The following is an 18752-nucleotide window of genomic DNA, read 5'->3' as shown; positions in this document are numbered from 1 at the left end:
GGACTGCTGCCTGAGCTTATGCATACGCACGCAGTTGAGCTTTTTTATGCCCTAGGACGTGACAGCAGGCTTTCTGCTCGCACGAGGACTCATGCTTAGTCGTTCCCTATTCCCATGAGCAGTTTCTTACTTCTTAGTAATAGGGAAAGCAAAAGAATCCTACTCTCAGCAGTTTGGGGATTACAGGAAAAAATTGAGTTCCTTGATGTATGACTGTGTAGGGATATTAATCTTTTCCCTGATGCCTGTTGTCTATCATCTCTGTCTTAACAGCGCTATCCTTTTGACCCTTCTACAAGGGTAGCTTGTTATGAACGTTGTCTTTGCAGCAGAGACTCAGTATGCAGATGATAACATCAACAATTTCTGTAAAAGTGCTTATTCTGCGCATTATTGTACGTGATATTGAAAATTGTTTCTGGCAACAAAGGATTTCGATTCTCTTCCTGATGTGACTTTTGCTTGTTTTAACCACCATCTGGCAGCTGATAAATACTGGTATTGGGAGGAAGGTCTGCTAAGCACAACGTCGGCTCTTTGCTGTGCATCTCTGAAACAGGGAGCTCAGCAGGAAACCACCGGGAAGTTTTGGTAGCATCCCTGGATTTTTTCTTGTCTTGTTTCTTTTTTTTTGATGGAGAGATAATTATTGCATCATTTAAAGTGTTTTATGAACTGGTCAGTTGTCCCTGAGAGCCCCAACAAAAGCACCATGTAAGCTATTTTAATTTTTCTTTAGTGAAATTCTCTTTCTCCTAATATGCTGTGGATTAGCACTTCTTTATGAAAGGAGGTTTAACAACTGCACAGGGAAACAAAAATATTAGAGTATAATGAAAAATTGGGAAAGAGTTCTTGGGGTGTTTGAGTATTCCATGAACTATATTTTATAGGAGAATAGAACAGCATATCCTTATATGAGTTTTTTTGATTCTTAAGCATTTTCATATGAAAAGCTGCTGATACAATCATACACACAATATTTTTTTTCCTTGAAATTTGGAAAAAGTGGCAGTCATCAAATTGAATGTGAAATAGGCTGTCTCATTTAAAATGAAGTTTTGTGGTATGATATTTTAAGTAGAATTGGAATAATAGCTATTTTTTTATTTTTGTCTTTCTAGAATAAAGAGAGGGTAACCATTTCAGGGAAAAAAAAAATGTTTACCAGTCTTTTTGGTTGAGCTGTGCTTTAAAATGCTGGTGGCTTTAAAGTGCTTTTCTCCTGCTGTAGCTGAAAGTGAATCAAGCCTATTAATGCTGAATTTGGTCTCCGTTGAAACTCTCTGAAATACAGCAGCATATTCCAAGATAGATTATCCACAGAGAGTAGAGATACTGTAGGCCATCCCCCACCTCAATTGTGATGTGTTCATTTCCATCTTCTTGTCAAATAAAGAGGAATAGCCTGTAAGGACTAGGGCTATTTCTGTACAGCTGTCTGTACTTCGGTGATTTTAAATCTAATTCTGCACTATCCACAATAACTAATTCTAGTGAAGAGCATAATGAAGTGTAAGCAGGCAGTCATCTCTGGTCTTTGATAGATGCTGTCTGAAGAGAGGCTTACAAGAGAAGCTGTTAATAGACTTTTTTTTTTTTTTGCTTTATTTGATTGATGTAGTATAAATATGTTTGTGTTTTATAGTTGGACCAGTCTCATTGTATACGACTAGGGTTGGAAAATGTCCCACATTATAAGAATCCATTTTCAGTTGCTTATAAGAGTTGTCACATCTTATCTGCTCATTTTGAAAGGTGTCTGCCTCAGCCTATTTAATTTCCTAATGAAAAATGCAGCCAACATGATTCAGCGGCTGCTAAGAGTAGGGTTAGAGGTAAATACTGTTTTGATATATTTAAAAAAAAAATCTGGCAGCAGTTTCACTGAAAAGCTCTTACACCATTATACTTCTGAAGTGGGATCTTAAATCTCCTTGGGGAACAGCCTTTGTTTTTTTGCCATCTTCATAAATATCCACCTAAATCTTGCCTAAGTTAGAGGCCAAAAATGCAGTTTGTACATGCTTTGTATAGAGTTTTCAGAGCTTTGCAGGTTAATATTTGAAGATTCACTAAGTGCTGAGCATGCTTCAGCCTGACCTGAGAAAGGTTTTCATTAGAGCTGCAGCTCTTGGCTGTTAGGGCTAGGATCTTCCTGCAGGACATAATGAGCCTGGACAGAGCTCTGAGCTGAAGCAGCTTTGATTTTTGCTGTCTCCAAGCCCATTCCCAGTGAGCAAGTTTGGGGATCTCAACATAATTCTGGACGCAGGAGTTTTCAGCCTTGCAGAAGGTAAAGCAGGATTCCAACAGACAAGAACTTCTTTTCTCAGGCTCTGACCCAGTCCCAGAGCAAATGTTCACCATGTGTTGAAGAAGGCAAAGTTGTGGTGAAGGAACAGGATGTAATAAAAAATCTTGTCCTATTCAAAGGAGATATATTAAGGAACAACAGTCAGTGTTTCCCAGTTTTCAGGCTCGATCTTTTATCCTGTTCTCATGTGTCTTTTTTGAACAGGCAATATGTTTCATTAAATGGAGGGACTGATTATAACATCCAAGCAGAAATATACTTGTCCAGAAAAAAAAGAGATAGTTTTCTGAAATGAAGATCTTGCTATTCTGTGGCTTTTTTCCTGCTCTGTCACCTGTGGAACATCTTCCCTGCTCCTTACACATCTGTGTTTCCAAACCCCCTGTCAGCCTCCACTCTTCGATTTCACAGAATCACAAAATCACATAATCAATGAGGTTTGAAGCGACCTCTGGAGATCATCTAGTCTGACCCCTCTGCTCGAGCAGGGTCACCTAGAGCACGTTACAGAGTTGCATCCAAGTGAGTTTTGAATATCTCCGAAGAGGGAGACTCCACAACCTCTCTGGGCTGCCTGTCCCAGTGCTCTGTCACCTTCACAGCCAAGAAGTTCTTCCTCATATCTGATGCCCCTTTCACAGAAGGATTCCCCTGTGTACCTGGGATTTGCATGCGGGGAAGTTCCCTGGATTCTTCTGGGAGCAGAATCCTCTTCAGAGCCAGAGCAGCCCTGGGAATTCTCCAAGTTTGCCTTTGCCCCTACCACTCAAGGGCATGCCCTGGCACCAGCATCAAAAGACACAGAGGCAGAAGTGATCAACATTGATTGTGTCGAGTCATTTTTTTCCAAATTACGCTGTGAAAATGAAATGTTCTTGCTCTCTCTAGCTCCTACAGGAGGCACTTTCTTTGTTATTTTATGTGATTTTGGAGGAGATAATCTGTAGTCTGTGTAAAGCTTGCTTCGTTTCACGTTGCCTGAGGAAGATGCGCTTTGCCTTTGCTCAGTTGTTGTTTGGCAGCGAGGAAAGGTGTATGTGTAGACACCCTTATTTGGGTTGTCTCTGAAGTGCAGTGCTGCTTCCTTACTCACTGAAGTCAGGAGTGTGGCGGTCTCTCCAACTCTGCGCTTTGCCTGCGTAGATTTGGGTCTGTCCCCTTTTTAAAAGAAGCAGATGTAGAGATACTGAAGGAGACTTCTGAGGTTGGGAAGTATATGCTTTGAGTTGCTAAGTCATGAGGTTTCAACATAACGGACAGGTTAGTTATGGGTAAAATTAATAAATATTTGCACATGTGTCTTATCTTATGGAGGAGTGGTAGGAAAACGGGAGGTTCTCCTCAAAAGGAGAACCTTTATTTTTAATGAGGTGGTTTATGATGATATTGTGTCTTTTGCAGAGCATGCTGTTTTTACCCTTGCTGGAGTGGGGCTGCAAAAAGCTGTTAGGAGGTAAAGACGATTTCAAAGCTGTTTCTAGAGGTGGATGTTTCTAGTAAGAAGAGAGGAAGCAGCACGTTCTGGATGTTGGTTCCTGTTTTATTTAAAAGACCAAATTTAGGCATTCTAGGGACATGGAAATATCCTTGGGTGTTACGAATACACGTTGCTTTGGCAAGCACTTTGATTCCTCCATGTCAATCCCAGATAACCCAGAAAACACATTTCCCATAATGAAGCTGGCACCCCAGGGCTATTTTCAACACTATCATATGTACTTCTGTTTGCTTTTGCTCTAGCAGTAATTCAGAGGGTCATATTCCTACTTATGCAAAGTGTAACCTGCACAAGTTAAGGCCCGCTAAGCAAGGAGTTGCAGGCGTTTCATTCCAGTAAGTACATAAATATTTATACTGAGCCAGGGTTTCTTTCATGCTGAAAATAAAGGTAGTATGTGTCTGCCTTTAAAATATATTGCCCTGGAGATAAAATGGCTTAAGCCAATAGCAGAAAAATAGACAAGAGTACTGGAATTGATTGCGAAATCAGTCAAAAGATCTGCCAAGTCCAGAGGGCCTTACTGTTTACTTGAAACTCCTGCTGGTAAGGTAACATAGAGGTTGACATCCAGTTGATTAATTAAAAGCCATAATAAGAATGAAATGCAACAGTTAATACAGATGGAGCGCTGCGTGGACATTAATTAGGTAACTTTCCTAGCACGTGTGCAACATAGAAGAAAACAGAGGTGTTGAAGAGACAACTGGGACCGAGAGAGTCCGGACAATTGACTTGCTCAAGGCTTCGTAGATGATGATTACTCTCCAGGGCATCTCTGGAGCTCTTCACCCTGCTGCCTTTCCTCCAAGCGAGGCTTCCTCTGCAAGCACAAATCCAAGCATATTCCGAGGGTCATTTCCCACTGGAGTGGATGGAGCAATGTCAGATAGGCAGCTCTGAGGGCTCACCACTGAGGTGCCAGTGTCACCAGAGTTAAACTTATGCTGCTGCTGCTGATCTGCAGCACACGCTGTCCCTGCAGCCTTTCTGCCCCAAATTCACCTGCCCATCTACGAGATGAGGGAGTTGTTAATGTTGAGCTGGCCTGTCCCTGGTCCGTTGGTGCTGGTTGCTTATGGACAGGTTGCCTAGTGCTCGAGGTGAGAAAGCATTAAATTACTTGGCAGCAGGATGAAAATACCTCTTGAGTCAGTCTGTTGATCTTTAGGAACTCTTCTTAGCTAGGGTGCTGCCTTGTGCATAAAGACTTACTGCTGTCACGAGCTCCTAGTCTCCTTCTCTGCAAGTGGCTTCAGATGGAGCAGACTGAGAGCAGCCCAGTTTTCTTCCAGCAAGACTTAATTATTTCCGAGGCCATTCAAGATTCCAATAAATGAAGCATGCCTTTATGTAGCTTCAGAATAATAGCTGTAGCCTTGGAATCAGAACTCGGAAAAAACGGGGAGATACACAGGACTTTCCTTTGTGCTTTGCTTTGTTCGGGTTAATTGTTGTTGCTTGTAGTATGATTCAGGGGTCAAACTGAGCATGCAAAATTGTCATGCATAACCAGGATTTTAATGAGATAATTCTTTCCCTACAACAAAATATTTAAAACAGAAAATAGCCAAATAAAGATGTTTTTGATCCTTTTTTTTTCTTCGAATAATTATTTAGGCAATCATAATCCAAATTCAAATTGACTGTGCTTGGGTTTTGCACAATTTTTGTCCTTCTTGTTAAAATTGGTTGATTTTTGTCTCCCTCTAAATTGATAAAACAGGCAAGGACAAAAATAAGAATCTTAGGAAAATTCCCCATTGGATCTCTTTATGCGGTTAGTTTGCATAAAGTTATCCCAAAGGTTTTTGGAAATGTCTCTGCTTGGCGAGATGTGAAAGTGGGGGCACTGTCTTCCAGAATAGCTTATTGTTAATGTCCTTCCAGTATGACAGGGCTTTCACCCTGCCACTGCTTGCAACTCAGTCGCTGCCAGCTGCTCATGTATGTAATGTATATGGGTGTGCTAAAGGTCTATTTCCAAATATGTGAAAATAGATGGTTTGTAAGGATGCAGTGCCATACATCACATATAAGCACTGTATATGCTGCAGTTCAGGATGTCAGTGAGTGGAGGGAAATGAGGAGGGAATGGAGGATCAGGGCTCTTAAAGGATGTCAGGGAAAGAAAGAGAAACAGAGAGAAATGGAGAGGCTTGTTTGTATAAACCTCCCTGTTATTGAATTGCTTTAATACTGCACCTGTTTCTAGTTCTTGCTCCCCTTCTCTTTGTTGCTTCTTTCATTGCAGCTTTGCAAATATGTAGGGAAAGGAAAAGCAAAAAAGCCACGTCCGGTGAAATGGAAGATTACAATTATGCATCAGTATTCCTGTAACGTGGCTTCTCAGTAATGTCCCCTGGGAATGTTACAATGACTATCTGACATTAATTGGCTCAGTACCTGTATGTCTGACCTTGCAGATATTTAATAGATCAATTCTACATGTTATTTACCAATAAAGAGAACTTTTTCAGGGCAGGGGATGCATTTTTGGACATGCTTGCACCACATTGACAACCAGAGAGAATGATCATGCTCCTTGGATTTTGGAATAAGAAAGAAAATAATAAAAAACGGGGATCCAAAAGTGATCAGGGGAGAGGGGAGGGTGTCAGAAAGTTCCCTATCTTGTTTTGCCAAGATCTGTTTCTCAGCAATTTTTAAGCTACTTGAAGTCTTTGTCATCACTGGATACTGTGTGCTTGACCCACAAATGCTGGTTTTTCTCCCTTTAGCAGTGCATGTACTGCCTTAATACATGTGTAAATGAATGGATCGCTCACATGGTGACTGACACAGTTCTAACCCGGGTCACAGCTAGAGGCACAGGTGCTGCTGTGGGTACCGGCCTTGCAGTCGCCCGCCTCTTTCGCGCGGCTCGCGCTCCTGTGGCAGAACGCGCTGGGACGAGCGGGCTGGCACGAGCGGTGGCCACGCAGCGCGTTTCAATGCGCCCTGCCCCGTCAGCAGCGAGTCCTCGCCGCCCGCACTGCTCACTCAGCCACTTCGGCACGGGGCCTGAGTGTGCAGAAACGCAGGGGAGCTGAGACGGGGGCAGTCTGTGCACTGACACATCTCTCCTTAGCTGAGGTTTAGGCGTGGGGTGGGCACGGGTCTTAACTTTCCACGCTGCAGGTTGCAAAGTTGCTGAAAGGGAGGGCATAAAATTTGTGCGTAATTACTGAACAGGATGCTTTAGCGGCACGTACTGCCTCTCCGCCTCACTGTTTTTATTGCCTTTGTCTAAGTGCGGCAGCGAGGCCGTGCGGGATGTATGGGCTGTTTGTGCAGCGTGTAAGCGAGCTGTTAGAAAAAAATAAATAAGTAAATAAATAAGCAAATGAATGAATGAATGAGTGGGGATGCTGGAAGGGCCCTGGCGGGTGGCAGCCGCCCTCGGCTTCCCCGGAACGCCTGCGCGCGCGCGGCCCCCGGGGCGGGCCCGGCCCGGCCCGGCGGGCGGCCCGCGGGGCGGCGCGGCGCCCCCAGCTCCCCTCCCTGTGCCCGCAGGCCGGCGGCGGCGGCGCGGGCGCGGCGCTCGTGCTCCGGAAGGTGTGGCCACGCAGCCCGGCCCCCGAGCGGCGCGCGAGGTAAGCGGCGGCCGCGGCGGCAGCGCGCGCGGGCGGCGCGGGGCCGCGGAGGCGCCGGGCGCCAGAGCGGGCGGGAGCGCGGGCGGGAGGGCGGCCATGGCCCCCCTGGGCCGCGCGTAGCGCCCTTGCTCGGCGGCGGCGCCGCCATGGGCAGCTCCCGCGGGCGCGTGGCGGGGCCGCTGCCCACCTTCGACGTGCCCTACTTCAAGTACATCGACGAGGAGGACGAGGAGGACGAGTGGAGCAGCCGCTCGCAGTCCTCCACCGAGGATGACTCTGTGGACTCTCTGCTTTCCGACAGATACGTGGTGGTGTCCGGGACGCCCGAGAAGATCCTGGAGCATCTCCTCGGCGACCTGCACCTGGAGGCCGCCCAGGACAAAGAGACCGGTAAGGAGCGAGCCCGTCCGCGGGGTCCCCCCGGGGACTCCCCCTAAGCGCCAAGGGGTGCAGCGGGGGACGCGGGACCCGCGGCGAGCGGGCGGTGGCAAATGGGGGAGCGCAGCCTCGGGGCAGAAATACCGGCAATTGGCGAGTCCATGCAGGAATCGCACGCTTAGCAACAACTTCTCTCTCTCTTTTTTTTTTTTTTTTTTAATGTATATGTATACAGCTTACACTATGCAGTCCGGGCTGCAGCGTGTGATGTGCAGCACTCCTGCCTCTGCAACTAGACACTGCAATTCCTTGCAGCCCGCGGCTCTTATTGCAGTCATCGCAATTCCTGATGCACACCTCAGTCGTGCGTCTGAGTGCACCTTTTGCCACCACCCAAGCACTTTGGCACATTTTTCGTTTCCTAAGTGGGTTCATAAGTGTGGCTTGTGAATTCCTTGCCGCACAAGATGCGTCGCGCAGCCTGGTGCTCTGCTTGCACATCTTCACCCAAAGACAGCAATTTGTTGCAGCCCGGGGCAATTATTATATTGATTGGGCTACTTGACATGCAGTTTAATTTTCAGCTGGATCTCTTGGCCGTATGCACAGCTTGCTGTCAACGGAGGTCCTGTGGTAGTTCATCGAGAGTGCCTCCAACCTGTAATTTATTCATTGTTTTAATGAGAATAGCCAGGCTGGTGACGCTTCCAGAGTTTCCAGATTCCGAAGAGAAGGCTGAGGATGCAGCTGCATCTGAATGGAGCTGAGCTCTACTGATCGCTCCCCATAGGGTTAAAAGGCATACTCTTGATGCCTGTATACAGATCTCTCAGCAAATGAGATTACTGAGAATAAACACACTTTAATCCTTTTAAGCGACTGAAAATATAAATAACATCTGTGATTCCCAGAGGTACGTCGGCATTGGGTTCTCAGAACAAGTCATCACTTTAGTGTGGGACAATAGGCATATTCCTAGCTATGATGCATAAATGCCCTGAAGAAATACATAGTGTCCAGTGGTGATAGTATTATATTTCTAGTGCTGCTTTTGTCTGCCTAGGCATTAATATGTAAGTGCAGAGAGACTCTGCATTGCTCAGATTGCTTCGCTTCCACGAATGCAGTCAGGCTACTTCTGTGTAGGATTTATCTGAACCAGCTCCTGGTCTTTTTAGTCGAATTTTAGATAGATTTAAAAAAAAAAAAAAGAAGAAGAAATGGTAATCACCTTCAGATTGAAGGACATGAGCTGCCCACTGCTACAGTTCTTTAGCTTTGTTCAAAAGCTCAAAATCTTGCTGGGGAACAATGAGATTTTCACTAGTGTTATGCATTATATTTTAGTGTTTTTAAGTGCAAAGCCCTCCTTATGTAAAACAATAGATACTGCGTATATCTGATACTGATATTTACTACCCTTTTTTTCTCTCTTTACTCTCTCACTCATCACTGTGTCCAAACTAGGCAGTTTATTAGCCTCTGCTTATTGTTTTAGAGAGGAGCTGACAAACTGCCCTCAGATCAAATCCTAAAGACACTGCTTGAGGGTTCCTTAGCAGATGGTGATGTATTTAAATGCTGGCTTCTCCTCGCCTCTTCTGCCTTACTGCACTTCCTTTTGGAGAGAAACAACCAGCTCATCTCTGTAGCCAGGGTAAACTGGATCCCATGGATGGAACCTAGAAGTAAAGGGCTGTGGTTTCACTTTCCCGCCATCACAATGAAAAGTCCTCAAGTTACCTGAGTGTAGTTCATCATACATTGTTTTTGTCTTGCTTAGCTAATCTGGTAATATAGTATTTCTTTAAAATAAAAGATTCTTTGTACTATGTTTTTAAATGTTTGTGTGGTAGATAATTGCCAATGCCATAATTGCCATCACTCTGTTTTGCAGACCCCCGGTGATACCTGACATGAGGAAATAGGTGAAATGTGCACCTACACCTTTGTGTGTGCACTCGATGGCCTCCTTGTGCCATTTGTCTGGGCTTTCCTGTTCCTTGTAGGAGATTTTTGTAGTTCCAGTCTGGCCCATCTCAGAGCGCTGCGGAGGGGCAGAGTCCTGCAGACTTGTATCTTAGCAGGCAGAGTATTGTGGAGCATGAAAGGACGATGTTGTTGCTCCCAGCTGCTGCTCCTGCTGTCAGATTGCCACTTACATGGTGTCTTCCTTGGCCTCCTGGTCTCCCTGCAGCCTCCCTCCCCTTCTGTTTGCTTATCTGTGTCTGTGGAGAATACAAGAAAAAGCCAGCCTTACGTAGGGTAATGCCTACGGGGTTGTTGTTCTACTTGACCCATTGCATTAGTTTCCAGGGAGGGATGCTCCACATGCTCTCACTCCCGTTCTTTGTATAACAAATCATGACTGCAACCCTCAGTGGTCATTAAAAAAAAAAAATCACTAACTCCTGGGGCTAGCATGGTCACGCAACACCAGTTTTTATTAACAACGACTCAGCTGCATGATGTGCCTTGTATTGCTTCCATCCATCCTTCGTTTTCAGCCCAGGTCAGCAGGTACTAGTTTATAGCGGTGAGAGTAAAGGGAAACTTTGGAAATGGTCTGGAGTAAATTTAATCTTGGTCCAGCCCAGGTCTCAGAGTTCTCTTCAGTTGCTTGTAAACTTGTAGCAAGATACCTTAAGCATCTGCTATGACATCCTCCTTAAACAGTTGAGGGCACCTTCCATCACCCCTGCCTGAAGAAGGACCTGTTACCCATGACGTGGTAAAACATTATTCTAGCAACTAAGAGAATAAAGAGGATATTGCAACATGCACAGCTAGATTAATCTAGTGTAGAGCTTACAGCTCAGGTGACTGCTGTAAGCATGTCTTGAAAGAATGTCTTGATAGTAAGGAGTTTACACAAATCCACGAATGTAGGCAGTTAATAACTGTTCAATAACTACTGCTTTTCCTGATGATTGTGGCAGAAGTATATATGAGTCCTTGCAGCATTGTCTTGAGGAAGGACTTGTCACTAACCATACACTCTGCTATCTCAAAGGGAGAAAATTTTCATCTTTTGCACTGCTATAACTTGTAATGTACCACCTTCTAAGAAGGCTGTACTTGTTTTCTAGAACGAGTAGGAAAGCATATGAAATACTGGGAATTCTTTTAGTTTCTGTAACCAGGAATGTTTTCAGATAGCCTCTATGCTTGTAATCATCTGTGAATGTCTGCTGAGTGCATGTCTTAAAGGGCAGTTTGAAGTCTTAAGAGTGCAATAGAGTGAAACCTTTCGAATATGTCAATATCCAGGCAGAAAATGTTAGGCTTACCTCCTGGGAGAATCTTTGCCCGGGGTGATTTGAATGATTAATCTCTAAAAGGCCAAATCTTAAGGTCTTAGGATCTTTGATCCATTCCTGTTGACTATGATTTCCCCTTTCTCTCTCCCCCTGCTCCCTCCGTCTCCTGGCTTGTTATTCTCTGCTGCTAAAACCTTTATTTCTTGGGCATTAGCAACATTTGCTTCCCTGGATATTATCCTGATCTAGTCTTTGGAAGATCTGCACCCTTGTGTCTATTCAAACTTGCTGTCTTGTCTCATGGAGACCTTGTTCAGTGTTTGACAACCTCTGTGACATGGTGATTATCAATCCACTCAGTCCATTCCCACGTGCTGGGCCACCTCTCTTGGGCAGCTTAACCCAAAGGTTGCTGAAACAAAGTGTTTTATCATCCCTCACCACTCATCATGACTGTACTTGTCTTTCAGCTTCCTATTGTGGGATTCATTTTAGGGAATGAGCAGGAGGAAGAAGAAACTGATTTGTGAAGGTCATGGAGATCAAGAAACAGTGGGAAATGAAGACCCTTTTTTAAAAAAAAAAGAGGAGTGAAAGGATTTGTGGCAAGGGAGAGGTATGATGACTTTTAGGATGGGCAACAATAAAGGCTTGGAGGTGTTAACTGAACAGAAACAGAAAAAGAACGAATCTTCTTAGCCTGGTGAAAATAGATATAGCCAGGGTATATTAAGAATAGGAGGAGAGGAAAGGTGTTAATCACCTTTCTGTCATTTTATGTTGCTTTATCTAAGAGAGTAGATGGTCCTTAAACCACAGTGAACTCCCCCATGTCGTACAGAAGCAGCTGGAACTTTGGGATCATGACCTAGCATCTAGAGGAACCCTCAGACCCTGTCTGTCTGTCCCAGAAGTGCTATGTAAGGAAGGGTTACTTTTGTTTAATCCATTCTTCTTCCACACTTCCACCAATGATACTACTTCAGTGTTGGGTAATGGCATGTCGTGAGGTACATGACCTTTTAGGAGAATGGTACCCTCTTGTGTGAGCTAACTGGAGTTAGATAGCTGTTGAGTGGTGCTCCCAGGAAGGGCTACAGCTCTGCCTCTTCCAGGTGTTGTTTTTTGGCTAGTAATCCAAGAAAAAATGCCTTTTTCCTTTTGTTTTACTTTGTTTCTTAGCTATAATGAATGCTGTTAGTGTTCTTGCTCACTGTGCCTTATTCCTGATGAGTGGAAGATGGTAAAAACTGGTACTCCTGTGACTGCCACAAAATCAAGATGAGTGTGTCTGGTGCATGGCAACTGATGTCAAGGAGGGTAAATACTTGCCTAATATTTTGTGATTGTATCTCCCAGCATTTAAGATGGGGGGAATAAATGTCTGCTGCAACTAAATGCCTGCCCCTTATCAGTCGTCTATTATCATCATTCTGAGAGATTGTTAACTTCTCAGCCAGCTCTTAGGAAAACTTAGTGAACTGAGTAGGAAGAAGGCATATTATTACAATGCGTATTGAGAGGAATAAGAGTTTAGCAGAGTTAACATGCATGGAGAAATATCAGAGTTAACAATAGAAAAAATATTTTGTTTTATAAGGAAAATAATCTCAGTGCACAGTATTACGAACTTGGGGAGGTTCCCACACACGACCATTTCTACATACAGAATGACTCTAAGGAGCTGCCTCAAACTGAAGTATCAGTAGAAGTCAGTTTAGAAAAAATCAATAAAATGAATAGTAACAAATCACCAGGATCAGATATTACTCCCCAAAGACTTCTAAAAGAACTCAGATATGAAATTGCTGAGGTCCTAACGGTGGTGTGTAATCTATCATACAAATCAGCTTCAGCGGCAGAGGAAGGTGGAAAGTGTGATGCCAATTGAAACAAAAGACTCTATTTGGGGAAGCCCTAAGCAGTAAGGTTGTCATTTTACCCATATATTATTCCAGCAAAAACTGGCACTGTAGTCCAGCCTTTTCTAGTCTCTCATTCCTGCCCCATCCCCCATCACTGCCTTGTATTAGTGCAACTTTTTGTGGGATTCTGTAATCATCCTTGTTGAAACTAAGTTAGAGAATGGTAAATTTCTAGTTTTAAGATGTGTTTTGGATCCAGGTAAGCAGTTAGTGGCACAAACTTTGCTCCTGGCACAAGGGAGATGAGGACAAGCAGAGAGATGGACTAATCCCTTCAGCAGTTGGGCTTGCATGCAGTAGTTTGAATTACATATCAAGCTGCAGCCTAACTGTAGTTACAACTTTATGCTGGGAAATTGAGTAGCATTACAATAAAAGTAAAATGCAGAAATACCATGCCGAGGGAAAACAAATATTGCTTTTGGAAGAAAATATTCAAGCCTTGTGTATCTTGTAGAGCTAAAGATTCAAAGAGTATGAGGATATATATGATTTGGTGTGTCTGTATCTTGCATTTGGAAGGCCCTTGCCAAAAATCCTTAAAGAAATTTGAAGAACCTTCTTATAAGAGAAAAGGTCCTTTGCAGGACTAATAAATGCTTAAGAGAGAGAAGAGAAAAGGTAAGGGTAAACTGTCAGCCTCTGAAAAGGAGAGAAGCTCATCAGAATGAGCTGATCATGTTAAATGATCATAAATCTCATGAAACACGAAGATGTGGTTTTATCTTTGATGATCGTGCAAGATTATGTTCTTGTACGCCTGACTATCCCCACCTCTGATGGCTTGTTTGAGCTGTCATGTTGTCCTGTCAGTGTACTGATAAACATTACTAGTTTGTCTGCAAGTTAGGTTAGATCCAGAAGCTGATCTGACTCAAAATAACCATATGCAGATAATAAAATGGGAGGGCTGAGAATAAGGGGTGGGGAGCAGACTGCCCCTGAAAACCAGACCTGTGGCAGAAGGGAGGAAGAAGGAATAGCAATTGTGTGATAAAATTGTGGATGAGATCCCACTTGATAAATGCAAAGTAATGTTTTGTCCAACATGGAGAAAAGGAAGTCCTCACTATATGTATCCAATGTAGACACTGAACAAGGTAATCCTATGCAGAAAACAGATCTTTGGAGGCCATGTGGATAATTCTTGGAAAATATTATTCAGCATTGGTCAAAATGGGAAATAGTATTTGGGAAAATTAGGGAAGGAAAGAAGACAAACAAGAACTAAAATTGCACCATTGTATAACTGTGTAATATGGTACATATAATACAATTCCTTCTATCCCAGCTCAAAAAGACTTTAAATAAACCAGAAGAGGTATGGAAGGATAATAGCAACTATAGATTAAATAGATCTAAGACTAAATAGTCTGCAGTTATTCAGCATAGAAAGGAGGTATCTATAAAAGAGGGATATGATATGGTCTATAAAACCATGAATTACATGGGGAAAGTAACTATGGAAAGGCTGTTCGTTTTTTCTCATAGTGCAGGAAGTGTTTCATAACACAGTGAAATTACTGGGAATATTATGAATAAAAAGTTGGGTTTTTTTAAATATGATGCATAATTAAACCGTGAAATTCATTGTGTGAGGGCTTTGTGGAAGCCAATATTTGACAGGCTGTAGAAACAAATTGGGTAAAAAGAGAACTTCCGGTCACTCCAGTGATGCGGATGCAACCCAGTTTGAGAAATCTCTTCAATATCAATTTGTAGAAGCTATGACAATATATCAGAACAGGAGAAGTCCATACTTGTCTTTTTCTTAGGATTTTTGTTTCCCTGGGCGTCCTCTGTTGGCCTCTGTCGAAGACCTAGTGCTAGACCCAGACCTAGAGGCTGGGATTGAGACAGTCAGCACGGACACCAGCTTCCATTCAGACGGGAAGATCTTCTACCCTCCATTTGTCCTTCTGTGTCTTGCCATGTAGCCCGTTCTCCTCTAACATGCTTGGTGTTGACCTTGCGCCAAGCAGATCTAAGCATCGTAGTAGGAAACCACTCTTCTTTTTATTTGCTGGGATTATTTTCTGTCACATTAGTGAGCTGAATCAGTCTGCAGAAAGAGTGTCACGTCTGGAATTCACCACAGACAGCGTGTCACACGCTGCAGTGCCTAAGCTAATAGGAAATGCCAGCATGGGGAATGCGCCTTAAACGCGGTTTCCTGCTGGAGCTCAGACACTTATTTGTGGGAAATGGGAACTCAAAGCCTGAAAAAGGTGGGGTTTTTTTGTTTTGTTTTTGTTTGTTTTTTTCTTCCCTCAGGCGTGTTTAAGGCAATCTCTTGGAAAGGCAGAGTCCTAGGAAGCTGCTCTGGGATTGTTTCACTGTTATATCCATTGACCAGGAAGAAGTCTGGGAGCCAGCCCCCAAAGAGCATGACCCTATCAATGGCGCTGCAGGTGGACATATCTGTATTCCCTTGCTTCCGTGAATCTGGTGTTCCTGCTGTATGGTTTTCTAAAGTCAGCAGGGAGAGCAGTCAGTGGTTTCATCCTGTTGTCCTAGTGATCAGATCTCTTTCTGTAAATGTTAGTGCTGTTTTTTCAGTTCGTCGGTGATTACTTTTCACCATCTAGTCACGACTAGCAAATTGAACCATTTCAAGGAGGGAAAGGGACAGAAGCAGCCATCAGACAAAGACATGGTTTCAGTGTGCAGAAACACCAAGGGACCTATTGGCACCTCAGGCACCTAAAAAGGGTTTTTCTTTGTAAAAATGTTTTATGTTTTGTGCTAAAGCAGTGTTGGTAAATGTTGTGTTCCTATTTCTGTCCTAGTGCAAGTTTTTCTTTTTTATCACCTGAGTGTGTCTGGTCAGCATCGAATCTAGCAGATATAAATAATGTTCCCAGGTCAGATGATTAGGATAGAGGTCCATAAAGATAAAAATAAAAAATAGATCCTTGCACAATTTTGGTACCAAATATAAATCTTGATAAGGGAGGTGTCATCTCAGATGTACAAATATGCCAACTGGCTTAACTGTAATACTGAGGAGTTGGTCTACTCAACAGCTGTAAGTTCAGAAACAAAGTAGGGCAGGTCCCTTTTGTTGCAGCTAATGTCGTATCTTTCACATGCAGACTAGAGATTAGCCCTGTTAAGTATCCTAATGGTTAAGTATCCTAAGTGTTCTTACGGTTGGTCTTAATGATCTTGAAGGCCTTTTCCAACCATAATGATTCTGTGATTCTCTGAAGCTCATGAATTATAGAAATGTATGCAGCTATCTCAAAGCTACTGTTTCTAATAGAGAAAAATGAGACATGATTTATAAGGGAGTTTCTTATATTACAGCTATTGATTTGTTGTGGAGATAGGGAGGGAATCAGATCGCATTTGGACATTCAAGTGTTTCTTTAAGTAGAAGACAGTATTAGCCCATTAAGGAGTAGCAGCAGACTGTGCGTGGGTTGGCAGGTCAGTTAGCTGTGAGAGCAGAAACCGGGATTGCAAAATGGAAATATCAGCATTGCTGCTTCACTTCTTCCACAGTATCCGCAAGTCCCGTTTCTTCGTCAGGAGCAATCTTTCAGCTGCCTCCGCCAAAGGTGTCCCATCTCTCATTGCTGCTTACCCCTCTTCCCCATTTAGCACTGTTCTTCTTAAGGCTGTTTCTACCAAATCCTGACCTACAGCCTTCCAGCGCTGCAGGCCATTGAAAACCCAGACATTGTCTTCAGTACTCTGTTTTTGTGTTTCTCTGGCACAACACAATGATTCACCACCCACTGAGATAAGTGAGGGTGTTTGTACAGTAATGGCTCCTGTCACGCATGATATTAGCACTTTGATAGCTATTAAGTAGGAAGCTCAGTTTCAGAATAGAACAAAGCCTCCCAAGAGCTGTCTCTCTTTAGTGTTACAAAACTTGGGTATGATGCCCTAAAAGATTCCTTGGGAAGCAGTTTGAATGGGGTGAGGGAGTTGTGTAAGAATGCTGAAAACACACAACTGGGTCTTGAAATACTTACTGCATCTTTGAGTCCAAGAATACAGCTCACCCACTGTCTTCAGAGCTTGAATTCCAATGTTTCCAGTGTTCAAAGTTGCTATAATACAATGCTTTTCTTGTGAGATTAACATTTGCAGAAAAGTATAAAGAGCATGTTCATTCCCCGCCCACAGTGGGGAAGGATGCATTCACTGACAGACTGAAGACCTGCATTTACTTTGAGGTCATGTATTAAAAATCTGAAAGAAATCTGCTCTTCAAAGCTGATTTTCCCCTCCCCCTGCCCTTGTAAACTAAATTTACTCTCGTGCTTTTAATTCCTCCTTCCCCTGCAATCCTTCTTAACATGCCCTCAGTTCAAACAGTCTTATAGTAGTATGGAAGAAGCAGTCTTGGCCCTTTTTTTTTTCTGAGGAGAAGGAACAGGGCTTTTCTTGATTATAGCCAAACTGCAATTATAGTTACTTTTCTAGGCTCCTTAAATGCAGTTAGCTACTGCTTTGTGAAACTTTTATTGTTTGGTGTGTTGACATAGTTATCATCTTTCCCACCTTTCACGTTAGCATTGTCTATAAATTCTTGTGCTTGGAAGTTACCTAAGAGAAATAAAAAACCAAAATGACCCAGTACAAGACCTATTTGTGAACCATTTCATGTATGTGGTACCTGGCAAGTTTTTCTGCAGGGGCTTTAGATTACCCTTAGTAACTGTGCAAAGCCTGAAGTGCACTTCGGTACCAAATGCCTCTGCTTGCTAAATGGTGAAATAAGCAGTGTTGCAGGGGAATGCCTGCCTGTCAGATAGGCAAACTGTTGCCGGAATCGTGGTTGTGCTTCACAAATGGTGGAGCTGCAGATCATTACTGAGCGAGGACTGTGCTGTGTGACTGCTGTGCCTCACAGCAGTTTGGTGGGGACACATTTGATCCCCACCAAAGCTGTCAGTCTTGACTCCTTTTATTGCAAGGTGCTCGAGGTGATGAGGTGCAATGGTGCTCAGCCCTGCTGTGTCCGAACTCCGGGTGCTGCTTCCTCATCATTTCTGAGGCAAAAAGGGAGAGAGAGCAGCTGTGCCAGTTACTTAAGGCAAGATTCTTTACATGCTGGAAGGGATATCCTGGTGCTTCTGCTGCAGTTTATGCTATCTTGCTAGTTTATGATTTCAGTGGGCAAGTCAGACAATCTGCTACTGAATTTAGGAATAGCTAGTTGTAGGAGGAGTGCTTTTATGTGAATTGAGGTGTCTATCTAAAAAGGCAATAATGGACCTGAATGCTCTTGGCATAAATTCAGAAGCCCTGTGCATTAGCTGAAAGTTGTAAGCTCATAATGCAAGCTTTAAATTGCTGTAGCTTTTTTTAGCAGGAAAGGCTTGATCCAGTTTAGTATCTGTTGAGGACATATAGCACCTTTTAGGAGAGTCTTTGTGGTTGGCATTGGAGACAGTCCTGCGTTTTTTTCAAGTCAATTATCATCCTTTCACAGATTGAAACAGGAGTAGAATTACACCACTTTGTCAGCCAGTGTTTTTTCATGACTTTTGAAATATCAGTGTCAATTACCCTCACAGAATACAGCTGATTCTGGCAGAAAGAGCTTTTCAGAATAGCATCAGTTACTGCAATAAAGTAAATTGCATGTCCCATCTTTGAGACAAGGTGAAAAATACCTAAGTGAGTTGTAGTTGTGGCAGCAGCTCACATAGCGGTCTCTTGAGTCAGGCTGAGAGTATGAGATGACCTTGTCTCAGTTCAGAAATGCGTGTGAGATCTTTCTGAAACCAAATTGTGTAAATGTGATGGCTGTTTTCA

General features: G+C 43.4%; 1 protein-coding gene across 1 annotated transcript in view; it reads left to right on the top strand.

Annotated features, from left to right (window-relative positions):
* The window catches only part of RAPGEF5 (Rap guanine nucleotide exchange factor 5), a 152671-nt gene that overhangs the window by 82597 nt on the left and 51322 nt on the right, over nt 1-18752 (top strand). Inside the window, exons 10-11 of the mRNA XM_088519690.1 lie at nt 7332-7411; nt 7713-7801. Coding sequence (XP_088375816.1) covers nt 7332-7411; nt 7713-7801 — 169 coding nt within the window. The remainder of the gene's footprint in view (nt 1-7331; nt 7412-7712; nt 7802-18752) is intronic.

This window comes from Tinamus guttatus, unplaced genomic scaffold (genome assembly GCF_059628265.1).
Source record: "Tinamus guttatus ecotype Peru unplaced genomic scaffold, ASM5962826v1 Tinamus_guttatus_pri_ptg000067l, whole genome shotgun sequence".
NCBI classification, from domain to species: Eukaryota; Metazoa; Chordata; class Aves; order Tinamiformes; family Tinamidae; genus Tinamus; species Tinamus guttatus.
The sequence above is the reverse complement of the archived record's forward strand: the minus strand, read 5'-3'. Positions and strand labels throughout refer to the sequence as shown.